Source organism: Solanum verrucosum, unplaced genomic scaffold (assembly GCF_900185275.1).
Source record: "Solanum verrucosum unplaced genomic scaffold, falcon-dt-bn FXZP01000205.1, whole genome shotgun sequence".
Taxonomy (NCBI): domain Eukaryota; kingdom Viridiplantae; phylum Streptophyta; class Magnoliopsida; order Solanales; family Solanaceae; genus Solanum; species Solanum verrucosum.
In genome coordinates this window covers 1616572-1643899 of record NW_026019950.1, presented here as the reverse complement: position 1 = coordinate 1643899, position 27328 = coordinate 1616572, and the positions used below count along the sequence as shown (strand labels likewise).

The 27328-nt window shown below is 34.1% G+C and overlaps 3 protein-coding genes, 1 non-coding gene and 1 pseudogene across 4 annotated transcripts; 3 read left to right on the top strand and 2 right to left on the bottom strand.

Annotated features, from left to right (window-relative positions):
• The first annotated feature begins 2455 nt into the window (after positions 1 to 2455).
• Positions 2456 to 6883, top strand: LOC125813898 (binding partner of ACD11 1). The gene is made up of 5 exons (XM_049493374.1): positions 2456 to 2668; positions 3720 to 3823; positions 4036 to 4111; positions 5980 to 6063; positions 6148 to 6883. The coding sequence occupies exons 1-5, from the start codon at positions 2663 to 2665 to the stop codon at positions 6712 to 6714; spliced, it is 837 nt and encodes a 278-aa protein (XP_049349331.1). The 5' UTR covers positions 2456 to 2662; the 3' UTR covers positions 6715 to 6883.
• A 2556-nt stretch (positions 6884 to 9439) lies between these two features.
• Positions 9440 to 11163, bottom strand: LOC125813852 (probable calcium-binding protein CML18). Its single transcript, XM_049493322.1, has 2 exons — positions 10599 to 11163; positions 9440 to 9535 (listed from the first exon to the last, which is right to left on the bottom strand). The coding sequence occupies exon 1, from the start codon at positions 11105 to 11107 to the stop codon at positions 10616 to 10618; it is 492 nt and encodes a 163-aa protein (XP_049349279.1). The 5' UTR covers positions 11108 to 11163; the 3' UTR covers positions 9440 to 9535; positions 10599 to 10615.
• An 816-nt stretch (positions 11164 to 11979) lies between these two features.
• On the top strand, positions 11980 to 21347 carry LOC125814002 (lysine-specific demethylase JMJ706-like). The gene is made up of 11 exons (XM_049493480.1): positions 11980 to 12057; positions 13461 to 13770; positions 14270 to 14426; positions 14621 to 14843; positions 15177 to 15230; positions 15313 to 15392; positions 15473 to 15750; positions 15840 to 16229; positions 16423 to 16628; positions 16900 to 17001; positions 21120 to 21347. Exons 1-11 carry the CDS (start codon positions 11980 to 11982, stop codon positions 21345 to 21347), a joined length of 2106 nt encoding a protein of 701 aa, XP_049349437.1.
• TRNAY-GUA (transfer RNA tyrosine (anticodon GUA)) lies at positions 18259 to 18350 on the top strand. Its single transcript is given in 2 exon segments — positions 18259 to 18295; positions 18315 to 18350. It is a non-coding gene; the product is annotated as a tRNA-Tyr (tRNA).
• A 133-nt stretch (positions 21348 to 21480) lies between the features above and the next one.
• Positions 21481 to 25465, bottom strand: LOC125813949 (UPF0725 protein At4g29550-like; annotated as a pseudogene).
• Positions 25466 to 27328: the final 1863 nt, after the last annotated feature.

Here is a 27328-nt window from a genome sequence, read left to right as displayed (position 1 = left end):
ATATTTTGGTCAAGTCGCAGGTCAACCGCATGTTAGCGGACACTTCGAATGCTTAAACCCTTCTCGAAGTGTAAATTGAACTCCGAACTCTCTCCGATATTTTCAAATGATTTTTTCTGTTTAAATCTTTGAAAATTATAAGTTTTCTTAATTTCTTTAAAAAATTAAGTGGCGACTCTTTCTAAGTATTTCTCAAATTGTTTTATACTTAGAACATTTCAAAAAGTGATTTTTCTAGAGATAGTCAAATTACGACACAACAACATCAGAGCAGCACGACCAAATGGAGGTTTTGTCTCAATCAATCAAGAATGCCTCAACTGGATAACTTTCAGAAAAATAAATAAATAAATAGAAAGTAATAAATCGACCGGTCACACTGGTCAGCGGCATTCTTTCAGTTGTCCAAATTCGAATCTGTAGAATCTATTGGGGAATTTCCATCCGCATTTTGTTTGAAGCGGGCCAAATAGAGATTAATGAAATGCATAAAAAAAATTGGAAGATTATTCTTTCCTCCTCGGCGAAAGAGGGCAAGCAAAAATCAGATTTGGAATCGGAGGTATTTCACGGGATAGCCTTTCTGACAAGCACTTTTTAGTGAAATCGGTCTGATTTTGACCTAAGCTTCGAATAGCTTGATTGATTGAATTGAGATAGAAAATTTTGAAACAGCGATAGAATTGTTGGGATCGAAATAATAAGACGTCATGCAGAAACTAATATTTATAAATTTTAGCGTTGATAAATCAAACCATAAAGAAAATTATATAAAATGAGTATAGTTTGATCAAATTGATTTAGGAAAGGGATACACGCAGAAGGGTTATTTTACATTGTAAAAATCTTTTGTACTAAGAATTTTTTTTTAAAAATCAACACAATTGTGTAGAATCCAAATAAGATAGAAAATTCATAACAAATTCTAGCAAGAACAAGTAGATAAATAATGGGGAAATGGGCTTATCTCAGCTCAACTTCTATCACATGAAAGAATCCAAATATCTATATCAAAATCTCAAGGTAGTTTAGTAAAATATTATTTTAATAAAAGTATAAAATGTATCTGAACAAGTAAAAGGGAATACTTATTGGTTAAGATAGATACACCATTTACATTACCCTCCTATTGATGTACTCAATAGATTAACCCTTAAGCTTTCTATTTGAACAAACACAAAAGGATATACTAAAATATGCATAATTATATAGAAATGTTATTTGACTCCAATTCATTTCTTTATTGACTATTTGTTCTCACCAATTCATTTACTCTAGTTGGATCAAGATGATCATATTCTCAAGTTTCTAAACATGGTTAATATTATATTTATTCAACTAATTTAATATAGTGGTGTAAATTATGATTATATTGAGTTAATTATGTAATTAAACATATTTTTCTTTGAGAATTTATTTTCAAGTTCTTTCTATTTTTTGACTATTTGCGTGAAGGGATAGATTTGAACCTACAGTTTCACCTTGTTTCTATTGGATTTGTTTTTTCAGTACTTTTAAAAAATGAATCTTTCCTCTAGGGTTATCTAATAAATAGTTGTGAAACTATATTAAGCTTTTATAAAAGAATTATTAAAAACAAGATTTGATGAAAGAAATTTTTTATAGTTAAACTGTAAAAATATGGTTGCTAGTTTTATTTAGTGATAAATATATATTGAATACCACCGATGATGAAGTTTATAGCTAATTTCAATATTAATCTTTAGTGAATGTGTTTCAAGGTATAAAGTGAGATAGAAAGAATAACACTTACAGAAGCTTCAATAGTTATAACCTAAAAGAAATTACTCTCCCTGTTTAAATTTCATTTTTTCTAAAAGAAAGAACTAAATAATAATTGAGTAAAGAGCAAACTTCTTATTCAATATAATCAAACTCATAATAGTGATAATGTTTATCAGAAAATTTTATGACGGCTATAGTGAAATGTTGTTATATATTGACATTTGACGCTTAAATCTCGTTTAATTATTATAAACAAAATATACGAAAAAATAATTTATAATTTTGTGTATCAAGAAAAACTGAATGGATTTGTAACCTATTTAACAAAAAGAAAATTAAAAGGAATATGAATATAAACAAGATAAACACTAGTAACACCACAACTCATGGATACTATTTAAATACATTTTTTTACTTTTAGATATTAGTACTTGAAGTTTATTATATGTAACATTAATGATGATTATCATAAAATATTTTTAATATATATTATATGTTTATACATAATATATTTTTTATAAAATATTATTAATATTGGAATATAAAAAATATTATTAATATTGGAAAAAGGAAAATCCCTTTAAATTGATTCTTTCTGCAAGGAGTAAAAAGAAAAGAAAAGTTACTTTTGGTTTAGAAATACAATTTATAAGAAGTAAGGGGGCAAAAAGTTATAAATTCTCTTTACCTCGAAAAGGAAAACAGCGTATCCATTTTCCCCATTTCTCTTCAGTGTTCTCCCTCTCGCACGTCACTCGTTGACGTTTTTGAAGTACACCACTTTCTCCCTAAAACCCACAACCCCTCTCAATATACCCTTTTTCTCTCTTCTTCTACGTAACTTATCCGCTCAATTTCTACAAATATATTTGCTTCAAATAACTGTATTGTGTTTCTTTGATCTTCTTCTGATTCGATGTCGGTGAGTAGTTCATCATCTCTTTCTGTTTTTGTTTTTGTTTTTATTTTATAGTTGTGAATTAGTTTGATCTGTTTAGAATCTATGAATTACTGTTCTATTGGATTCGATTTGCTGTGGTTGAATTTGTTTTTTGTCGGGTTTATTAATATGGCTATGTGTTTGTAATTGTTTTCCATTGAAATGCCCTAGTTCTAGTGAGGTAGGTGTCGATAGTTGTTATTGCACAGTGATATCCTAGTACTTGGATTTGGTAGATAAAATATGTTACAATGTAGTGCTTCTTATTGTTTTCGAGCATATAGGAAGCTGAAGTGCTTAATTCATATGTGAGTGCCATTTGTTGTTACAAAAATTAATTACATTAGAAATGTTGATTAAAATGCTTTTGGAAGATTGTTAGATTCCAGATCATTAGTATCATTTGCAACCAATGATTGAGAAACAATAAGGTCCTTTATTGGACGACCAAGTGTATTTTTGGAATAATTTTGAGTTCTGAATGTATGCTTTTCTTCCTCAAGTTTTGTGGTTTTAGTCAGTTACGATGTTCTGTGGTGGTCTCAGTTTCTCATATGAGACATTACTCTATAGAATGATAAATGCACAAAAGAAGATCATTTCTAAAAGATAAACAGTATCTGGGACTGAAATATCAAACTGATTTTGTTATGAGAAGAGTAAAATTCAATATCCTATTCTGTAGTGTGCCGATTATTGATCGAGTTTCAAATCGTGTGCTACTATCCTCGGGGATTTCTTGGTTATAAAAAGAAATCCTATTCAATAGTGGATTTTGATAATATGTGGTAACACCCATCTTACAGCTATGACTCTTAAGAAGTTTTGTGTAAATTCCTGAATGCCTCCGGTTTTGCTCCTCCATAACAGTAAATCCACAAGTGAGAAAAGTCTTGCTTAATGACGGCAAGGTTACAGGATTCTCCACTAACCTTCTCAAAAGAAAAAGAAAAACCAACATATAAAATGCATAGCCTTTTCCCCTATGTCGTCAAGTCTCTTACTATTCATTTCTTGTTGTTCATCATAATAGGCTAGAACAGTGAAAGTGAGCAATGTCTCTCTGGGTGCATCGGAGCAAGATATCAAGGAGTTCTTTTCGTTCTCCGGGGATATTGAATATGTTGAGATGATGAGGTTAGTGTTTGTAATAGAAAGTAATTTCCTTTCTCTCCTCCTCTTATCTGTTTTCCATCTAGGCATATTTTGAAATCGGAAAAAACCTTCATTTTGAGAATTTAAAAGCAGTTCTTATCAAAAAAAGAAATTAAATCAGTTGATACAATATTAGCTCCTTGTTGCATATGTCTTTTATGGATTTATGCAAGTTACTTTTCTGGCTATTCTAGTGAGAATGAGCGATCTCAAATTGCATATGTCACATTCAAGGATCCCCAGGGTGCAGAAACTGCAGTTCTTCTTTCTGTAAGTTTACTTTTCTTGTCTTTTGAACTCCTATGTTAAATCTTTATTGTACAACAGTACAAGTATAATAATTTCCCCTAGTTTAAGTCTTACAGATTTGATGTTGAAAATGCTGGTAAGTTTCTTATTGAATGATTGATTTTAGGGCAGTAAGATAATATATTTTCATTTGAATTTCATTGTGTCATTGAGTGCATTTCCGCAAAAGATAATGAGTTCCTGATTAAATTATGTAAGCGTCTTTTATCAGAAGTGATAAAAGCCCCTTACTGGTCTTCTTATTAAAATATTTTATTATTTATCCTCTTATTGTCTATGACATTTGTTGTTTCATCAAATGAGGCAATGGCAAAAAAAAACTGAGGTTCTTGTTAGAAAATTAATGTAACAGTTGCTTCACTAGGTTGGTGTGTTAGTTCCTTTTGAGGCTTTATGTAGTATCTAGAACTTTTGGCTTTTGTAGTATGTGCTTCGGTCCATCCTTGGTGTTCTATTTTTTTTAAAAATCACTACTGGCCCTTTATTGTCATTTACACCAGGGATAGGGTTGCATGTTGATTAATATTAGAGGGGTTACATGCACAGTGTGTTGCTGGTAGTAAATTTGCTATGCTCTCTAAGACATGTTGTGATCTTTCTTTCAGTAGCTTAAGTAAACATTTTGAGAGGCAGCCACTTTAAACTTGTAAGACCTTTAAGAATCTAGATACTATTAGAGCTAATCATCCGTGTAGTACTGCACTCTGCACTGCCAGTGGTCCTCTGTATTTCAGCTTTTAATGCTGGAGCCCTGGTATTCATTAGAAGATGAAAAGGGGATGTTATGTTCCATGATACAGGCAATTATTTCACTGTTAGAAGTTTGTCACTTTTAAAATGCATGAGCACAAAGAAACTTACAATTCTTTTGAGGGGAAGGTGGAGTTTTTCTATCAAAATTCATATTTGGATTTTAGTTGTCAGTGTTTCATTATTTTGTTTCATTATTTTATAGGCCATCTCTTCTTATTTTTTTTATCACAAAGCCGCTACCCTTTGGGTGCGCACAGGGTAAACCCCCCGCTCCTATGCAATAGCTTGCAAACCGCATAGGAGAGGTAACCCACACTAGGCAATCCCGGTGGGACGAGCTCAACCCAGAAGGAAAAACCCTTTTGCTTTCGCTGGCAAGGGATTTCGAACTTGAGACCTCCAACATGGAAGTCCCAAGCCCAAACCTGAAACCACTGGGCCATCCCGAAGGGTTATGCCTTCTCTTCTTTTGTTCCTTTATGTGCTCTTGAACGGAAAGGGAAGAAGATATGAATAACCCCCTCCCATTCTCTTTCCCTTGCATTAACCTAAACAGCGTAATTGGTAACAGATCAAGTGAAAGTGACTAACAGCTAGCCCACAAAATTTTGAGTTGAAAGTCTTGAAGCCCAGTTCTGTGAGAGAATTTTTCTGCAACCAAAAAGGAATAATTGTTTTGAAATCAACCCTATGCCCATCTGATGCATATGTGGCCTTCTCCCTCAGCCATTTGATGGCTTTTACTTGTACTGAGTGACTGAGTCACTGTAGCCGTATTTCTTTAAAAGGTTCCCAGGATTAAAATGCTTCAGAAGAAAGTCTAGGGAGGAAATTGTAGTTAAGAAGATATGAATGATCCCCTCCTGTTCTCTTTCCTTTGCATTAGCCTAAACGACATAATTGGTAACAGCTAGCCCAAAAAACTTTAGTTGTTGAAAGTCTTGCAATTGATTGATTAGTTAGCTTGCATTTATGCTCGTTTTGAAGGTGAAGGATTAGCTTTCCATATTTTTGCATTCCCCTCGTCTTCTCTTTCTTTTGGTGTGTCAACTGATAAGCTCATCTGTGGTTTCCAGGGAGCAACAATTATTGATCAGTCGGTCACAATAGTACCCGAACCTGACTACGAGCTGCCTCCTACAGCTCTAGTGCCAATCAAGGTCTGTATAATTTATATAGACATTCTGGTTTTTATCTACTGTTTGGTAATCCCTAACACGGTATACTCCTAAATACACACACAGGCAACTGAGAGTGCTAATGCAGCTGGTGGTGGATCTGCTATTCAAAAGGCAGAAGATGTTGTGAGCAGCATGTTGGCAAAGGGCTTCATCTTGGGCAAGGATGCAGTTAACAAAGCCAAGACATTTGATGAGAAACACCAGTTCACATCCACTGCCTCAGCAAAAGTTGCTTCTTTAGACCAAAAGATTGGCCTTAGTGAGAAAATTAATTTGGGAGCAACAATTGTGAATGACAAAGTGAAAGAAATGGACCAGAAGTTCCATGTTTCTGAAAAGACAAAATCAGCTCTTGCAGCTGCTGAGCAGACGGTTAGCACTGCTGGATCTGCCATCATGAAGAACAGATATGTTTTGACAGGGGCATCTTGGGTTACTGGTGCTTTCAATAAGGTCACCAAGGCTGCAGGGGAAGTGGGCCAGAAGACGAAGGAAAAGATGGCAGAAGAAGAACAGGCAAAAAATTCGGCTGAAGGTTATGTGCCTATACATGCTCTTTCAGAGTCCCCAAAAGCCTCCAAGACCGAGGAACCTACCAAGCCATCTTCACCTAAGGGATTAATCCTCTAGCTTATGCAAAACAAATTCCATTAAACTATTTTGCTATTTCGCTTGTCTCATCTTTTAGCGGGTCATTGTGTTATGGTTAGATACTTAGATATGCTAGTTATACGTAAAATGTCCTGTAAGTTTGATGCATAGAACAATAGTTGCTCTGGACCTTTGAATTCCTGTCAAATTCTCAGCTTTATCGAACGTACGTATGCATTCGGATTGGTTGTTTGTCTTTTGGAAATAGACTGCTACCTGAGGTTTTACTGCGACAGTTTTACGATGCGCATGACCTTTGACCTGATTAGTCTTGCTGTTTGCTCATGTTGTGAGAACTGCTGAAAACATACTGTAGCGGATGAAGAAAAAGTGTTACAGTAACAGGAAAGCATCGGAGGTGTCCTAATTCCTATCATCATCATTGTGAACTTTTGCAGTTGGATCTTGAAACGACTCCAAAATGCCCGAAAATGTGCTTCGAAAACACCTATAATTGTAATTTCCATATATCTCAAAATCCGTGCATGATTTCGGAAATTCGACTTCATATTCTTATTCAGGGGGTCAAATTGAGTAGGAAATGGGTCTAACCCGAATTTTAGAACAATCGTATCAAAATTCGAAAATCGCAAAAAATGCGATTTTCAAGGTCAACTTTAAAGGGGCATATCTCTTAGCACACAAAGAACTGGAAGGGCCACCACCTATCAAATTAAAGCCCTTTGAGTTAGCTTTTCAACGCACCTAGTTTCACCTCATTCCGAGTTAGGATGAGGGAGTTATGACCATTTTCGTAAAACCTGTCTCGGCAGAATTGCAAATTCCAGTGAGCAAAGTTACTGTAGCGGCTGGAGACGTTTTTCTTTTATAAAAAGAGGATATGTCCCATACTTAGTTATAAATTTTTCTAGCTCCAAAACACTCAAAAACACTCTCTAAGCCCTCTCCAAAATTCCACCAAGATCTTCAACCAAATTCAAAGATCTCAAGCTCTAATTTCGGATTCAAGACTCAATCTCAAGCTTCAATTCTCCATTCCAATCTTCATCAAGGATTCTCCAAAGTTGAGGTATGTGGGTTGATTGTGGAAACCTTCCTTTCCACAAGTCCAACCATTTATCCTCTATTTTATTTCAAGTTTATGGGTCCTTATGATCATTTATGAACTCTTGAATTATGGAATTACTACTACACATTCTATTATGGTCTATTTTTACATATTATCATGAAATGAAATTATTATGTGATGTTTATGGTTTTCATGCTTCCATGATCAAATTATGAAGGTTGATATATATATGTATGTTGTTGGTGGGCTGATTTATATGTATTTCGGAATTGGTTGGACTTAGTACTCTTGAAAGACATAATTTTATCTACATGAACAATAGCCCATCATGTGTTTGATAAAATGTCATTTATAGAATTCTTAGAAAATGGAAGGTCCAATGTACATCCTAGGAGTCGGATGATTATATAATTATTGAAATGATGATGAAAGGGATACATGTGTATGATTTCTCTATATAGTGTTGTGAGTCGACCAAGCCTAGTACGGGGGATAGTAGGCCCGTATAACCGTATCGAGGGGTTGGTACCTTGGTTGCCTAGTATGGGGGGGTAGTAGGCCCGTATAACCATATCGAGGGGTTTGTACCTTGGTCCCTAGCTCGGGGGGTGGTAGGCCCGGGTAACCACATTGAGGGGTTTGTACCTCTTTCGCCTCTCCAAGGGGGTGGTAGACCTTGAAAATACTATATTGATGGTCACGCGCCACACATGTACTACGTCCCACTAAATATGATTTTTATGTAAGCGTCATTATATATATCATTTCATTAATGTGCTATCTATCGGGTATGATTATGCATTTTTCCTATGATGTCCATCTATTGTAGCATTGCATTGCATCCCATATACTTAGTACATTCAAACGTACTAATGCATACTCTATGCCTACATGATGTCACCATGTAGGGACCGGAGCACCGCTTGACCATCCTCCTCGGCGTGGCTAATACGATTTTCTATCGAGGTTATTGGTGAGTCCTCCATTCCGGGGACGTTGCTTATGATTTTTTGCTATGTATAAGACTTTTTTTTTTTTTGTTATGTATTGACTATGAGGGTGAGCCCGGTAGTTTGTCTTGGCCCCCGCTAAGTACTCATGTTTAGAGGTGATGTTGGACAAGTTGTGTATTATGCTTGAACTTGACTCATCTATGGTAATTATGTATCATTTCTTCTTCTTTTTCTTGCTCCCTTAGTCCCGATTTTCCCCTTGATTATGCTTATCGCTTATGGTCATTTTAATTGCTTCCGCGACCAAGGATGTGTAATGATACGCTATGAGGCTTGTTTGGGGTTCCTTCGGGTTCCCCATTCGCCGGTCACGTCTAGGCCCTAGGCTTGGGTCGTGACAGATCTGATTTTAGTTTATTTTGGAAAATATTTTGAGTTGATGTTTATGAAAACATGTTTTGGGTGGCCAAACCTGAAGGTTTTTGGATGTTGGGAAAGTTTACAGGACCTTTTATTGAAGGACTGCAGAAAGCAGGAGTGTTTCTGGGTTAAAATTTTAATAAAACAAGCATATGATTGAAGGTCTGTTTCGTCCTTCCAAATGCATTTCATTTCTGTAATGATGGATTATGCTACAAAAACTTACCTACCAAAACGAAAAAAACAATAAACAAAAACAAAACAATGAGACTGGCAAAATTGGAAAAACCAAGTTGAACAATGAACTCATTTTGGAACATTCCCATCTATTTCAGCCTGATAGCTTCGTTGATTGAAATTAGTCCTTGTTCGAGCCCAAGTCTGTTTTTTCTTTCGCCTGCATGGTTATTTATCAACCATCAGGTATGAACTAAAATATTTTGGGCAATTAAAAAAAACAAGAAGAATTAAGTGGACATATGAAATGTGGATGTACTCAATATTGGATTAAATTAAGAATTGATACAAGTATGACTTTGATGCAACAAGTAGAACTATAATATGAATATTCAATATTGGATAAAATTAAGAATTGATATGACAATGACTCTGATACCATATTAGAAAGTGAAAAGCATACTGTATTTCAAAAAGGAAAACTATTTACAAGCGGCTATTCCTTTACTTTCATACCCCCTATTTTTAATCACTAATGCGCGTTTATTGCTTGATATCATCAAAGTATATATATATACTCCGATGGTGTCAAAGAGGAAGAAACAATGCTTCAGTGAAACCCCACCCAGTTATTCCTTGATACCATTAGAGTATATAATGGCATCAAAGAGGAACAAGTTGTGTTTTAGTAAAAAGATTGCGCAATTATTGTTTGATACCATTAGAGTATGCAAACATCAATAGAGTATATATACTATGATGATATCAAAGATGAAGAAGCAGTGGTTCAGTGAATAGAACAAGGGGGCAATCAGATAAACAGTTTAGGCCGTGTCCAATCAGGGTAAATACTTTATCTAATGAATCCAATTTGTATAATTTTCCCTATTAGAAAACGGATATGGATGAAACTCAACCCCTCAATAATTAGCTTATTACTGACAAATAACCACTACTATATAAAGAGAAGAACAACTCGTCACACAAATTGATAACATTCGTGTTCACTTTATCCCGAAGGACAATACTCGTATATTTAGACTTTTTACCATCCAAAAACAGCAAGGGCTATGCCTATCCATTTCCCAATGCCATTTTAATTTTCAAAGAGGAACTTCATTCGCTGCACGGAATAATTAAACAAAGCACTAGAACTATGATACACAACCTTACTTCTACTCAATTCTACCTTATAAAGTTAGAGGGACTGTTTTCGGAAAACTCAGCTGAGGTAAAACATATCAATCAAGTAAGAAAAGTAAACCATCAAAAATAGCACAAACCAGAAAGAAAAGGCGTTTCATGTCCAGGAATTATCGAATGCAGCGGAAGTCATCGCCTGAGCAAACTCCTCAAAGCTAATGCAACCATCACCATCCCTATCAGCTTCCTTGATCATCCCTGTTAACTCCTCTTGTGTAAGTGCATGTCCTAATTTAGCCATAGAATGCGCTAACTCCGCCGCCGTGATCACACCATTACCGTCCCTATCAAACATCTGAAAAATCTTCTTTAGCTGTTCCTCCGAGTATGGACACTTCGCCGCTATAAGCTCCGGCGCCACCAAAGCCACAAATTCCGAAAACTCAATCAATCCATTGCTGTTCCTATCTGTCTTCTGGATTAAATCCTCCAATTGATCATTACTCGGCTTTAATCCTAATGATCGAAGCAACGATCCGAGTTCAAGCTGCGTTAAACTTCCGTCATTGTTCCTATCAAATGACCGGAAAATCTCACGAAGCTCCGCAATTTGATCATCGTCAAGCTTCGGCTCTGCATCTCCACTCATGATCTCTAATCTCTATTCCAAATCTAAAAACTCCTCTAATCTCCTGTTTTCAACAACAGCCTCGCGTATTGATTATCAAGCCTTACACCCAATTATGAATGAATTACAATTCGCAATAATATTCCAATTGCGTAAAGATCATAAAATCTCTGCTAAAATTATTCAGAAATTTCGGATCTTTGAATTGATCAAATCAATAATCATTCATACAAATGATGAAGAACGTAACAGAAGGTAAGCCAGAAACCATAAATGTTACGCGTGTATATATTTTATTTATTTTTCGTTTATAATTTTGTGATAGAAATGAGCATCGGTTTGCGTGCCGTCACTCTCTGATTTTGATGATTGGGAGTTTTGAGATAAGGTAAGAGAAACCGTCTTGGCCTCTGTTTTTCAAATTTTCAAAAAGTTCGTTGAGCTAATCACGCGGATCCTCACTCCCTTACCCGCCACTGATTCTTTTTCTTTTTTATTAATTGAAATCTTAAGTGCTCTCTCTCCTCAATAATTATTGGACGTGAATTATTTTTATTTTTTTTAAAAGAAATATTTTAAAAATCTATAGTTCAAACTTATATATTTATATACTTTTGTTTGTAAATGATTAGAGATAGTGTCTAGATCTGAATAATTAATGATTATAGTTGTTATTTTTTCAAATTTTAATGACCATATGATTTAGTTACTTATAAACATAATAAATATATCAAATTAAAATAGTAATTAAATTTAAATAAAAAATTGTTATTTAATAAAAAAAAGTAGTACAATATTTATGTTTGCTAGTGATGAAGATGGCTTGTATGAATGATTAGTGTTATTGGATTGTAATAGTGGATGAGGTGATTGATGTTGTAGTGACTGACACAATGGTGATGATTGATAGTTATGACAATCATTATGATGGTGTTGTTGATAGTGTTATGGTAGTGGCTAAAGAATGTGTGGTGATTGATGATGGTGTTGTTGATAGTTGACGGTGATGCTAATTGTAATGGTGGAGCTAGGTGGTTGGTGGTAAGGATTGATTGCAATATAGTAATGGTTGATAATGATAGAAGTAGCGACGGTGGTGATGACAATGGTTATCGCAGTAAATATAATTATAATAATGGAAGTGGTAGGTGTGATAGCGATTGATAGTAATAGTTAACAACAATAATCGTGACAATGGTTATAATGGTTGACAACAATGGTGATAGCCAGTGATTACGGATAAAATGGCAGTGAAAATTATTAATAAAAAAATATTTATCAATAAAGAAACATATATCGTCATCTTCTTAAACCTATTATTAAAGATTGTCGGTATTTGTTGAAGGTCAATAAGGTAATGATTCGACATGTTTGGAAGGGAGGCAAACTAGTGTGTTGATTTCCTAACAAATGAAAGACGCAATCATAAAGAAGCTTTGATACTCTGAAATAGAGCAATTACGGATATGAAGTTTAATTTCTTCTCCTAGCTGACTAAACAATATTGTTTATGAACATCTTTAAAATCCTATTTTAATTTGCTATTAGTAATGTAAAGAAACAAAAAACTTCTGACATGTTGCAGTTGAAAATCAATTAATATGGAAGAGTTATCACTTGCAGTATTAATATTTGTGGAATAAGTTAGTTCCTTTCAAATACAACAATTGCATCGTTGAAATATTAATGATTTAATATCATCATAATATAATCCCAAAAGTGTATTTCTTTTTAAAAAATAAAATTAGAAAGCTGAGTGTTTTGCCCCTTTTTATATAAAAAAAATAGATAATAATAAGTGCTTTTAAGTAGTAGCAAAAACAGAAAAACTGTTTTTTTAGAAGTTAAAAAATAAAAAATAAAAAATCCTCCAAAGCAGTTAATTGCATTTTTTGTCTGAAAATGCAATAGTTTTTCGTTAAAGAGTGGGTCGGATCGGGTCATCCGGGACCCGGCCTTCTCGGTATGCCCAAATGCAAAGGTATAAATAGCCAACGAACTGTAACGTTTTATCCAATTTCAAATCTTCAAAGGGCGGGCGGTGAGATTTCTCTCGTTAACTTCTTCAGCGTCTTTTTCTCTCTCTACAAATTCGACATATGTATGAGAAGAACGCTCATATGGTAAAGTTTCTTCAGATTTCTTTAGTAGTTCGTTCAAAATTATTTCATTTTAGTACAGATTTCGAGTTTATGTTTATTCATTTTTAAACATAACTTGTGTTTTCTCTCTTTTGATCAGGAATGATATAGATTATAAGTAATAAAATCAACTCCGTTGTAATCCTGTCATTTTTTCTGAAAATTCGTTGCAATAAGAGTCAGAATTTTTATATAAATGTTCGTATTTTTACTGTTATGAGGCTTTTCTGCAGGCTGAAGCAGGGGATCGCTTATCTTGTCAAAAAAGAGTACCAGAAAAATATAAGCGTAAGAAAGATGTTCTGAATGCTGTTCAGAAAGTAACAAAAACAAGATCTGCAAGAAGAGTGAAGAAACCTAGTTTGCATGGCCCTTCTCATGGAAAAGTTTCTCAAGAAAGGAAGGCCGCTGGTCAGATTAGTATGGATGAATTTAATTGGACTGATACGATTAAAGAGTGCCCAGTATATCGTCCATCTAAGGAAGAGTTTGAGGATCCTTTGGTTTATGTGCAGAAAATTGCTCCTGAAGCATCAAAATATGGTACCACTGACAATTGGAAACTTTCTCTTGATATATTTCAAGGGTCGAACTAAGTGAACTTTGACAACAATGATTAAAATGTGTAATAGTGCTTTATTTCTATTTTGTTTTTGTTTTTTTGAAATATTAGCTATCAGAATTCATTAAACTGACCATCAATAAGCAAAAGGCGCTTAGGATGAAAGGAGTATAAGTATATGCTTCTTAGGTTATGTTTCCTACTTCTGATATAGACAATATCAGATCACAGCATTTTTGTTTCCTCTTTGTTACGGCCTTTTGGGATGTGTCGTTATAGGATTTTCTCACAAACCTGATAATGGCTCTTGGAACCTGAACCGTTAAATAAGTCTCTTTTGATTCATTCACTATACTGTTCTTTTTCTGAACATACAATGGTTAAGTTGAACTCTTATTGCTTCTTGCATTGTGCTGTGGTAATTGTCGTACTTTTTTCATCCATCTTCGGCTGATTGACCAGAACTGTATTGAATTTCAGGCATTTGTAAGATTGTCTCTCCCTTAGGATCTTCTGCTCCGGCTGGAGTTGTGTTGATGAAAGAGCAAACACGTTTTAAGTTTACCACTAAGCTGCAACCTCTGCGACTTGCTGAATGGAATAACAGCGATAAGATCACCTTCTTTACAAGAGGAAGGTATTATATAATGAGTGATGTTTGGTATCTTCTTTAGATATGCAAGTACTATCACTAAGTGATGGCTGCATTTACTGCACTAGAAACTGCTGCTATCATAATGTATCTCATCATTGACATTTTCATGCTACTTACCTGTTGGATTTTATATGGTAGTGTGATTCATGTCATCATGTATCTTATTTGTGCTCCAGAAATTATACTATTCGTGATTTTGAGATAATGGCAAACAAGGCAACTGCTCGAAGATACTGTATATCTGGATGCCTTCCTCCTGCATATGTGGAAAAGGAATTTTGGAAAGAAATGACATTTGCAAAGACAGGAATGGTTGAGTATGGAATTAATATAGATGGTAGTGCCTTCTCAAGCACTTTCACTGATGATCCTCTTGGATGTAGCAAATGGAATTTCAAGGTTCTACATATACTTTTGCTGCTAGTTTTTTGTACATCATTGATCATTCTGTCTTATGTTATCATCTTTCTTCGTTGTCTATGATGGACTGCATCCTAAGCTTATTGATGCATCAGAGTTCATATTTTACTGTTTGTCATGATAGTTTTCTGTGCTCAAGCACCATCCATCAATGTTGCTGTCTTTCTAGTTTTAGAATTTTTTTAGCAGTATTTCATAAAGATTTTCTAATTTCATTTAGATTCTTTTGTGTCGAAGCATAAGATTTGCAAATACCATAATTAATACACCTTTTCAATTTCATCCAATATCAAATTGTTGTTCTCTGTGCAGATACTTCCTCGGCTGCAAAGATCAGCATTACGCTTGCTTGTTAATGAAATACCGGTAGTGTATGATTGTAAATTCTGGGAACAATGCAGAATATCAGTAAAGGCTTCAATGATTTTGATATATTTATTTGTTTCAGGGAGTAACAGACCCCATGTTGTACATAGGGATGCTATTTAGTATGTTCGCTTGGCATGTAGAGGATCATTATCTCTATAGGCAAGTCATAGTATCAACATTCTCTTAGATGTTTCAGCCATTCAGTTTCTTTACATTTTCCTTGCTCTTTTGCCTCTCAGCATTAACTATCATCACTGTGGGGCGGCCAAAACTTGGTATGGAGTTCCTGGTCATGAAGCTCTTCAGTTTGAGAATTTTATTCGGCATCGTGTTTATAATGAGGAAATCCTATCAGAAAATGGGGTCAATGGAGTCTTTAATATTCTTCAAGAGAGAACAACAATGGTTTCTCCAAAGATTCTGCTGCAATATGGTGTCCCGGTTTACAAGGCTGTGCAAATGCCAGGAGAGTTTGTCATTACCTTCCCTAGAGCATACCATTCAGGATTTAGTCATGGTTAGATCTTGATAATTCACTTGCAATGACCATATATAATATGAAGGATATTACTTTGCTCATACAACTAATTTTCCTGGTTCCTGCAGGCTTTAACTGTGGTGAGGCCGTGAATTTTGCAATTGGTGAATGGTTTCCATTTGGAGCTGCCGCTAGTGAGCGTTATGCACTTCTTGGCAAGGTGCCAATTATTCCTTATGAGGAGCTCCTCTGTGCAGAAGCAATGCTTCTCTCAAAGTCTTCAGCTCACAGACCTTATTGCACAGCAGATTTAATTGATGTTCGTTGTGTAATGACTTCATTTTCATGCCTATTGAGATCATACCACCGTGCCCGCTGGTGCTTGGAGAAGTCGAAAACTTCTCTTAGAATGTGTTCAAAACCTCAAGGGTCATTTACCTGCATCCTCTGCAAACGAATCTGTTATGTGGCATACCTTGAGTGCAAATGTTACGCTGGTCCCATATGCCTTTTTCATGGTACTGTTGCAGTGAATGCCTAAATTTACTTAAAGAAAATTGCAATTTGATTTACATGCAACACTTTCTGCTGCTCGATAGGCCATAGGACGTAAACCTGTTGCACTTATTGAGCACCATTTGATCATTTCATTTTCCGCTCCTCCAATTACGATATCCTCATTCTTTAACAAAAACAAACTTAACCATGCAGATTTTGAAACTTTTAACTGTCTGTGTGGAAGTAGCTGCAGCCTCTTTGTTACTGAGGATATTTCAACAATGGAAGCTGTTGCACAGATGTTTGAGGCTGAGGAAGGAATGCGTTGTGAGGTTGAGCAGAAAATGAAATCTCTACCTTACTTGTGGATACAAACCTTATTCCCGCGCATACAAGGAAAATACCGTCCATATTGTGAGGTACCATTCTTGCTGAGCCCTTGGTGACTAAATAAATTGTAGCATAGATTTGTCTTCTAGGTTTTACATAATTCCATGGTTGCTTTCTGATTTCAATGTTTAAGTTTGTCCTTCCCTCTAGTTCAAACTCTATAAAGTATCAATTTGAATTGCAAGAATCAAAAGAGAATATAGTCTATATCGCGAGTAAAGAAATTATTGCGTAAAATGACCTCCAATAAATTAGATGATAATAGGTTTTTGATGCATTTGAACTTTCATGACTTAACAGATAATGTCAAGTAGTATTCAAAATGTAGACACCGATATAACGATGTCCATGATAAGAAGATCATCTGCTCAAGGCAAGCAAATGAGGAATAAGAAGAAAAAGGTATTACTTTTTCCTCCCGGTACTTAATTAGTTCTCGACTAGTTTGGAATTGGGCGTAGTAGTTATCATTGTTTCTTAGCTAGTTCGCTGTTTCTTTGTTTCTTAACTGCAGAGGCCCTCTATATATAAACTAAGTGATTTAGTGTCTATGAGATGATTATACAGCATTTAGACACGAAAAATTCACAGTTAGAGTACCACTGCTAGGATTCTCACCCTGAATTTGCTACAGAGAATCACTGGAGCTTGACAACGTATCCCTAGAACGCGCTATGCTTGTCAACCGCAAGAAAAATGACACCATGGAAAAGGAAGTCTCAAAGATATAGGTGACCTCAGATGATAGCCATCAAGTTGTACTAACCTTAATGTAAAGATATCAACTAATTATGTGCCTTTTCTGTTTGGTCCAAACATGAAAGGCAAAATACTGAGTAGTAGAATTAATATTGTAACTCTTAACTGTTGATTTGTTGTATAGGCATCATAATGCAGTTCAAATTCACTAGTTTATAGTTGAACTACGCTCTTTGCTGACTGCAAAACTACATTGTATATACAAAATCAAAATTATTTATATACATTATAGATGTATATATAGTAGGTGTTGTTTTGCTACTTCAGTGTATTTATTTCTTAAGCTTTATATAACTGATGATGCATCAAATTGATTGTTATATAGGTCACCTTTGGTTCCTCACCCATTATGCAAATAAGTCATCATGCAATGTCCTTAAATATTTGCCGAATTGTCATGACAGTGTTTAATTGGACGACTTTTTTTATTTATTTTTATTTTAAAAAATAAATACTTCCTTCATTTCAAAATAGGTGATTATTGAGGCAATATACACCTATTAAGAAAAAAAGTTTAGGACATAAAATAAACACCACTTTCCACTTTTGCCATTTTAGTTATTCTCAAACTATTCTTGAAGATATAAATAATTCAAAGTAAAATCATAAATATGAGCAATCAACTCTCGTGAAATTAACATCTAGAACTAGATGATATAAATAGGAGGCAAAAATGGAAAAAGAATTCTATAACTCTCTTAAACTTTGAACAATTCACTTAATGAAAAAAACGCGATAAAAAGATTAAAATTATACTATATTATTGTTAATAAGAAAGTATGACATATAAATTGGAATGAAGGGAGGACAACCTTGTGAGTTTTGGCCAGTATAAAAGGGCATAAAACATGATAGAATGCTAACAAAGTTAAGTATTTTATACAAATTAAAAAGACAAATCCGACCTTAGCTCAGTTGGTAGAGCGGAGGACTGTAGTCGGTATATACCACAGTTGATCCTTAGGTCGCTGGTTCGAATCCGGCAGGTCGGAAATTACTTTTTTATTTTTTTATTTTTATTTTTATTTTTATGCAATTTAGTGCACACATCAAAAACATATTATGATCACTTACATGACGTTTGGTGGGTAGATAAGAAATTTATTACTCCATTATATTTAATTTAGTTATCAAACAAAACTTTTTTCTTTAGTGCACACATCAAAAACATATTATGATCACTTATACAACGTTTGGTAGGTAGTTAGTAAATATACAAGTTATTCATGTATACACATCAAAAACATATTATGATCACTTATACGATGTTTGGTAGGTAGATTATAGATAGGAAATAAGTTATTCATATATAAAACCAGTATGACATTTAGTTGATAATTTAGAATCTCGCATAACTAATATATATATGTATAATAAGTTATGAGAAATCTGTGTATTATTTTATACAGGATAAAAGGTGGATTAGATAATCTTCACATAACTAATACCCGCATAAATAATACATAGATTTAGTGATTCACCCGTAACTAATCTCTACAGTATTAATACTTGAATAACTCTAACCAACTACCAAACGAACTCTAAAATAAAGCTACTATTGAAATTGTACTCATCACTGAAAATGCATTAATTAAAGTGAATCTTTTACCACTCTTCATGGAAATTATTATTTTTTCGCAGATATAACTTGGAAGAAAACTTGGTACATGCAGTAATATGTTAACACAAAAATGGCCTATATTGAAGAATGATTTAGGCGGAAAAGTTAATCAGTTTATCCATTTGAGTAGTACTGAACCATAGTCCAGGCGCTAGCTGTGAAAAGAAAATAAAACGTGTGGAGCATTAAATTGTAGCACCAAAATGGTACTATATTGTATTCCCTTCTTTTTTTTATGATCAGCTTTCGTGCACCTCGACTAATTCCACGAGATATCTGTCACCTTCACCAACAATATGTAAGGTGTTTCTATCCATCAAAGCTAGGACAAACGAGAATAATCACCCAGTGTTTTTTTGTCTCTACTTCTCTCTATATATGTATCTTTCTTCTAGTTTAGCTAGCTGAATAGTAAAGGAGATTGTAGCTCGCATAACAAGGTTTGATTATTTCTCCTATTTGTCTTCTACAATATTCCTTTTTTAATTATGTTTTGTTTGTATAGTTTAGTGAAATGCTTCATTCATGAAAGAAAAACAAAGTACTCCATCCGTTTCACAAAGAATGACCTTCTTTCCTTTTTAGTCAGTTTCAAAAAAATGACCTCTTTTTTTTTTTGGTAACATTTTACTTTTTGCTTTCCACGTGGCATGTTTAAGACCACAAGATTAAGGACAATTTTGTACACTTAACATAACTTTAATTTAGGACCACAAGATTCAAAAGTCTTCTTTAATTTCTTAAACTTCGTGCCAAGTCAAACCAGACCAATCTTTTTGAAACGGAGGGAGTACTTACTAAGTACTATTAATAACCATTAGAGTTACAAGTCAGGCTCATGCAACATATATTCATACAGAAAGTGAGATTCTTGCCCTCGAAGAAAATGACTTTTCCAGATATCTTATGCGTAAAAATTATAGAAGGCTAAAAAATCATTTCTCCACAAATAATATTTCATTGATAGTTTCGATGGCAAGAACTTCATCTACAGAGAGAATGCCAGAAGAAGAGGTACACATTACACGACCAAGCTGGTCCAAACCAGAAGTTAAACGTCTGGGCAAAGACAATTTCTTCAAGGAGGTATATGATATCGATGAATAAATTGATGTTTTTTTGTACTTTGTTCAAGCTTTTGGCTGACTTAGGTATTGTTTTCCAAATACTCAGAATATTAAATTTCGTTGGGTAGGAAGAAAATGTCTTCTTGGAATCGATAATCAAGGCCATTGTTGTACGTATTTTGTATAGTACTATTACTTTATGATACTAGTTTCAGCTATAACTCATAATAACAAACAGTTCCTCTTGATCTGAAGGTTGTTGTTGGGCATTCACATCAACAGAAGCTATTACGGCAGCATAATCCCTTAAGAATAAAAGAGAGATTGTTTCACTCTCAAAACAGCAGTTAATTGATTGCATGTACACTAAATATAAAAAGCCTTCCTATTTTGCTGATTTGGGAGAGAAGGAATGTTTTCCATGTTCATATAACAAGGCATACAAATTTGCTATGGATTATGGCATAACGGTAGAAACTAAATATCCCTTTATGGAAGAGAGGGGTAAATGTGAATGCCAATCTGAAATGGTAAGTATATCATCGTTCAATCGTTCAATTTATCAGTGGTAATTAGAACTCACGATATTTAAATGTTATTATATTTAAATCAGATTAGAGGATTATAAAGATAAATGGATTTCAAAGAGTATCGGAATTGATTAAGGAGTTGGAAGAAAAGGCAAAAGAGAAGTTGCATGAAAAGGAAATCATAGAAAAGTTGATTCGGCAACAACCTATTACTTGTGCTGCTCTTCATGTTCCAAGTCTTCAACTACATCGTGGAAACGTGAAGTAATACTCTCCCGATCTTATGGCATCCTTTATTTTTTTTAGTCTATCTCGAAAAGAATGTCATCTTACTATAGTCAGAAACAATTTTACTTTAAAATTCTCCTATGATTGTTTTAAACCACAAATTTCAAAAGTCTTCATTTTTTTCTTAAACATCGTGTCAAGTCAAAGGGTGTTACCCAAAATAGGACTAAGGGAGTACAACATTTTTGTTCATTATTCTCTTAGCTTACTTAGATGATATGGGTTTATATTTTGATTGTTTTAACATATATACAGGGAGTGTACATGGGACCAACTGAAAATGAAATTGCTCAAGTGAGACAGAAGGAAACTGAAGGACAAGTAGTTGGAAAACATGCAATGTTAATCGTAGGATATGGTGAAGAGGAGGGCGTTGAGTTCTATTTGGTGAAAAACAGCTGGGGAACGGAATGGGGTTATCAGGGATATGCCAAAATTAAACGTAGTGCACTCTCTAAATTATCGTATCCCATTATAGCTTAGTCGTATCAGTTCTACTAGCTATTAAGTATACAATAGAGTAACTTATGTTATGTAGTAAGCCATCTGCAAGTTCAACCAAGTGTTTTTCTCTTCATTGAAGAATGCACAGTTAAAGTTAATTATACATTAATGTGTCCTGTACAGGAGCGTTTAAATAAAATAAAGCCGGTAAGTAATCTTGCCTAGTGATAGCCACAAGAAAATTGTTGACGATGTTCAAAGCTGAATATACCAAAAGGAGACTTCGGAGCACATTCTTCAATCACTGCATATTTGAAGCTTTCTTCGGCTACACAATAGAAGAAGACAGTTACTAACTTCAACGATACAATTTCTGAAAATTAACTGTTCCTTAAACAATAAAGTCCCAGAGGAAAAGACAATAACATTTGCCAAGTTCACTTTTAAAACAATGTTCAAAACTGCATCCTTTTCTGAATTTCAACAACTTACCTAGTGAAATATCACAAGTGGGATCTGGTCTGAAGAGGGTAAAGTGTACACAAACCTTACCCCTACCTCGTAGATATAGAGAGGTTGTTTTCAATAGAGCTTAACTAAGCTTTGCCAAACAGTTTGAAAAGGGGATACAAATGTGGAAGCAATAACAACAACAAAACAATGCGATTAGACCTCAAAGATCATTGTTGATTATTAATCAGAGAGTTCATTGCAACCAATCTCCTAAAAAGCTCTATCAAATAGAAAAGCTCTTCCATGTAACAGAAAGCCAAACCTGTCTGCACATATCAATGGGGATGATAAAAAATTTTTGCAAAAGATTGGTGGAAAGACGGACAAAAGGCAAGGCAGGTTTTCGACTCAGAGAACTCATGTTTCAGACTAGAGATTTCTTTGCCAATTTAGGAACTACTGGAGCATCACTGCTCTCTAAGCTTCTAGTTACCCAAACACTCAACTTCCTTAAGGTGAGATCTGTCTAGTCTAATTCTATATGTGTACCTGGTGATGCGCTGTATTTATTATCAGTTGCACAGAGTCTACATGCACTACTACAACCATGCCACATCCATTGAATATTTCTTCTTTTGTCAAAGGAAAATGCAGACAATCAAGGAATAGGTTGACAGAAAGTATTGTAAATTATACAAAGCAGTGCTAAGAGAAAAAAAGTAGTTCAGAATTATTATTTTTATAACATGTTCATATGAGGTAAAAGCAAAGGTTGCCTACAACTAAAGAACTTCTCAGTAGTGCTATTTTCATTGAAATTTCCCCCCTTCAAAATTAATGTAGCTAGTCATAAAAAAAAATTAAAGATCATTGGCAAAGGGAAGATAACATGTACTATCAGTTAAATTTACCAAACACACTAATAACATAATCATTGACAAAGCAACTCTGATATCCACTCGGATACATGATTACTGATTTTGTGGTACAACAGCCTAATCTCATAGAACACATGATTCTGTTAAGACACTGGTTAGAATTAAAACATGCTTGAAAGCACATGAAGAAATATCAGCGCACTAACAATATCAGAAGAAATATAATGAATGACATAATGGTGCTGATAAGAGACTTAACCAATAAAAGCTTTTACCTTTGGCCTGACCAACGGAAACTGCAAGCGGTATCTTAAATCTTTCACAACTTTTGCTTGAAAAATGTCATCCTTATCATCACTTGTTTTAACGGAAAAGGTAATATAGAAGATGAAGTCACGACAACCACCTCCATTCACCGTCAAAATGTCATTGACCTCGTAATTGGTGCCCTAAAAATCAGACAAGTAATTTTCTTAGAGATACAGAAGAGAAAATGAAGGAAAAGGACAATCAGGAAAGACAAAGAAAGTGCATCTATAGTATACCTTTTCATCATTGTATAGCCTAAGTGCTTTTCCAGCATAATCCGTCATCATGTCAACATTCTTAGGGTCGTTCAAGTAGAATGGCATTGGGTAGACAGTTGTCATCGCACATTGTCCGGGATAATCTGCGATATCAAATCCCTGCAAAAAGTACAATCCACCAATAAGAGACACATATTACCCATTGCATCCAATCTGCTATGTAATTAGTTAACCTTCAGAAAAATCGCAGAACCTATATCAGGCAAGTATCCAAAGATACATTAACTTGGAAGTACCAAATAACATGGTGTGTTTTTTACAAGGTAAGATAATTTTACTAATCAGTACCAAGTAGGAAAGTTGTTACAATTTCAATTAAGCATATTCACGAAATCTAGAAATTGCCAAAAATTGTCAGTTGTCCTACCCTTGCACCAGGCAAAAAAGATTCAACAAACGTCTAAAAAAAAAATAACAACAGCTATGACTTTTTGGCCTCCAAAACACTTCCTATTTCTTTCCAACCAGACCATCCACATTATACATAAAGGGATACTTCTCCAGATTTCCCTTGCTCTAATGTCAACCCTCGGATGTGGCCGGCTTTCCAACAAGTTCCTCATATTGAGTGGCATTGTCCATTCCACCCCACATAAATTTGTGTACACCGTCCACACTGAATAAGCAGATGACTAGCAGATTCTGGGGGTTTTTCACATAGGAAGAATCTATTGCATAAAACAAAAGTCTCTCTTGCAACACGTCCTGAGTGAACCATGCATTCTTGGCTGCTATCCATCCAAAACAAACTGCTTTAGGAGAAGCTCTAGTCATCCAAAACATTTCACATAGCCAGTTCTTTTCCACTAAATCAATCTGCCTTTCCAACAGCTTGTAACAACTCTTCACACTAAATTTCTTACTTTTACTAGCAGTCCATACTATAGAATCCTTTTTTCTTGCGGCAATGCTGATGTTATCCAATAAACTCCAAAGCTCACCAATTTCTTCCACTTCCTCGTCATTGAAATTTCTTCTAAAGCTGAGATGCCAGCCTTAGATCAACCCTTAATCTGAACTCCAATCTAAGCTGCCTCCCCCACCCTCAAAAAGAGTTCTTTTCTAATCCTGGAACTTATACATGCTTCAATGTACTTATTGAGCCTAAGATCCCTTTCAAATTCCACTCGAAGCATCTCATTTGGATTCATAATCTGACCAGTTGAATCAGTTTTCCCTATGATTATCTATGCAACAACTACCATTATTCATCGATCACAAGCAAGTTGGGGTCGACTAAATGAATCATCTTGATGATGATGCTCCACTTAAGCTCATTTTACCATTATCTACTATCATGCTCAATATTTAAGCAAACCAGCTGCAAATCAAGCCTGGTTTCAGGCATTTCGGTTAAATGAATGGAATAAACAGGTTGAGGCTGCTTGAAACTACCCTAGATTCATATACAGGTTGTCACACAAACTACATACTCCTAACCTTGTTTGGATGGTTGTTACTCATTGTATTATTAGTTTAAATACAATGTTGTTACGCAAACTACATACTCCAAACCTTCTTTGGATAACTATTACTCATTGTACTGTTAGTTTAAATACAATGTTTAAATACATTGTTAGGTAGAGACCTATTTTAAGTAACGACTGATTTGGTGTGATGGCGTCTTTTATCCTACCTCATAGCAGCTCTACCCGTACCCCACTTGTAGGTTTGTATGACATTATCTAATGACGGAGAATGATACAATCTATCCAAACACTGTATTCATCATAATAATACAATACAATATGTAACAATAGGTAAATCACCTTAAAATATTGCTGATTTTGACTCAAAATTTTCATATACAGGTGCAAACTACAGACTCCAAAATTACCTTAAAATAAACTCAAAATTTTCATAAACGACTCAAACTAGAAAGGAATGGCGAGGTTACCTCGCTCTCCTTAACCTGTTGGTAATACTTCTCCCAAACAGCTTTATCCATTTTCTAGGGGTAATATGGGCAAAAGTCTTCGTCTGAATCATACTGGCTATAAGTCGGTCTTATGGGACTGGAGGTATCATTCACTTCATCGCTGAAAACCATGCTATCTTCACTGGAAGTATCGCTAACAACGGAATCCCCATCGTCTTTGTCGATCTTAAGTTTCTTCTGCGCCGGGTACTCCGATTCCTCTGCTATTGACGAGAACACGTTTTTCGGCGGTGGAAACGACGGAGGCGGTACACGATTCATGTCTACGTCGTTGAATGGAACAACCAGAACCGGATTACCTTCATGGACTTTTTTTGTACATATATTTTTGTTACGGGTTATTCCGGTATTAACTTGCCAGAAAAGGTTTATAAATAGTACTAGTAACTAATACCTTTAACCTATAGAAAAAGGACTAATAAATATTTTCTTTCCATTTTTCATCAAAATTTTGGTTTAAAAATATTTTTACCTAAATTTAATTGAATTCCTTTACTAATTAGTTAATTGTTCTAAATGATAATTTTTTATTTCTTCAAATTTTGTACAGTGTTTCATTTGATTTATTGAAAAAAAATGTATTACATAAATTTATTTGCAAAAATTACCATTCACGCTATTTATTTTGGGAAATGAAAAATGTCTCGAGAGGAATTCGAGATAGTTTTGTCATTAATCAATTTAATACTTTTTTTGTCCCGTATTAGATGGGCATATTACTAAAATATTTGTCTTATATTACTTGATCACTTACTAAATCAAGATAGAATTAATTAATTTTTTCTCATTTTACCCTTACAATTAATATGACCTTTCGAAGTTTAAACAAAAATTTGAAGATCTAAGATTTTTTTTTTCAAGAGGCTAATTAATATAAACAAAGGGTAAAATAGTAAAATTGATCAATCTATTACTCCTTCTGTCCAACAATAGTTGTCCACTATTGATTTTGCACACTTCTTAATAAATTATAAATAGAAGATTAGTTTTACTCTATCACCCTTTGAATATAATAAATAAATGTCTTGAAAAATGTAAACAGAAGTAACTATAATTAATGATAGAGGTAAATTAGGAACTAAGTGTATAACTATCCATTGATTTCATAAAGTGGACAATTATTGTTAGACGGAGGAAGTAATAATTTGTTAATTACGGTATAAAATAGAAAGTGTCCATCTAATATGGGGCGGAAGAAATACTTTTTAGCTTTGGGAAATGAAAAATGTCTTGAGGAATTTGAGAGATAATTATTTCATTAATCAATCTAATATTTTTTAGCTTTGAAAAGTAGAAAATGTTTTGAGAGAAATTTGATAGATAGTTATATGATTAATCAATCTAATGCATATATTGAAATCATTTATATTACTAATACATGAAACTAATCTATGATTAGTAATAAACATAATACATAAATATGCCTTTTAACTTGACCTCATTTTACAGTTATGCCCTTCAATTTTGAGTGTGCACAAGTAGATACTTAAACTTATATAAAGTTGAATAAACAGACACATGAATCTTATGAGTCATAATACACATAGAATACAAATTGTCATGTAGGATGCCACGTATGACCCATGTGTTTACTTGTTCAACTTTATACAAGTTTAAGTGTCTACTTGTGCTCACCTAAAGTTGGATGACATAAATGTGACATGCATTAGCATGATTAGAGACTCAATTATCCTTCAAAACTTTTTATTAACATATTTTTCACTATGTTTATAGAGGCTATCTTTGCATTAAAAAAATATACAATACATGCTATTTTCAATACACCAAATCAATATAAGAATAACTAATACAAGCATTAGTAAGAAATTGATGACAAGTGTGGTTGTTTTTGAACTCAAAGCTTGTGTATCGGTAGTGTATATATATATATAGAAAATTGAATAATTGGAAAATATCACACAATTTATTTTATTTGATTGTGTAAAAGTAATCGACGGTTCTCAATGGTAGATTGAGTGATGTAAACATTATCAACATGCTTTATTTAACATATTCTTATATACTCCATCAACCGACCCTAAAATATTAACAATACAAAAGTTTAAAATACATACATTAACATATTTAAAAACAATTGCCTCATTTTATTTTTTATATTTGTGAAGAATTATTTTAAACAACTATAATTCTTTTTTCAATACA

Excerpts from the sequence above, each read along its gene's own strand:
- LOC125814002 (XM_049493480.1), top strand. The coding sequence starts at position 11,980 with ATGGTGATGATTGATAGTTATGACAATCATTATGATGGTGTTGTTGAT. Across the intron at positions 15,751-15,839 it reads CCATTCAGGATTTAGTCATG|GCTTTAACTGTGGTGAGGCC; the intron begins GTTAGATCTTGA and ends TGGTTCCTGCAG. Across the intron at positions 16,230-16,422 it reads TCCCATATGCCTTTTTCATG|ATTTTGAAACTTTTAACTGT; the intron begins GTACTGTTGCAG and ends TTAACCATGCAG.
- LOC125813898 (XM_049493374.1), top strand. Across the intron at positions 3,824-4,035 it reads GAATATGTTGAGATGATGAG|TGAGAATGAGCGATCTCAAA; the intron begins GTTAGTGTTTGT and ends TGGCTATTCTAG. Across the intron at positions 6,064-6,147 it reads CAGCTCTAGTGCCAATCAAG|GCAACTGAGAGTGCTAATGC; the intron begins GTCTGTATAATT and ends ATACACACACAG.
- LOC125813852 (XM_049493322.1), bottom strand. The coding sequence starts at position 11,107 with ATGAGTGGAGATGCAGAGCCGAAGCTTGACGATGATCAAATTGCGGAG.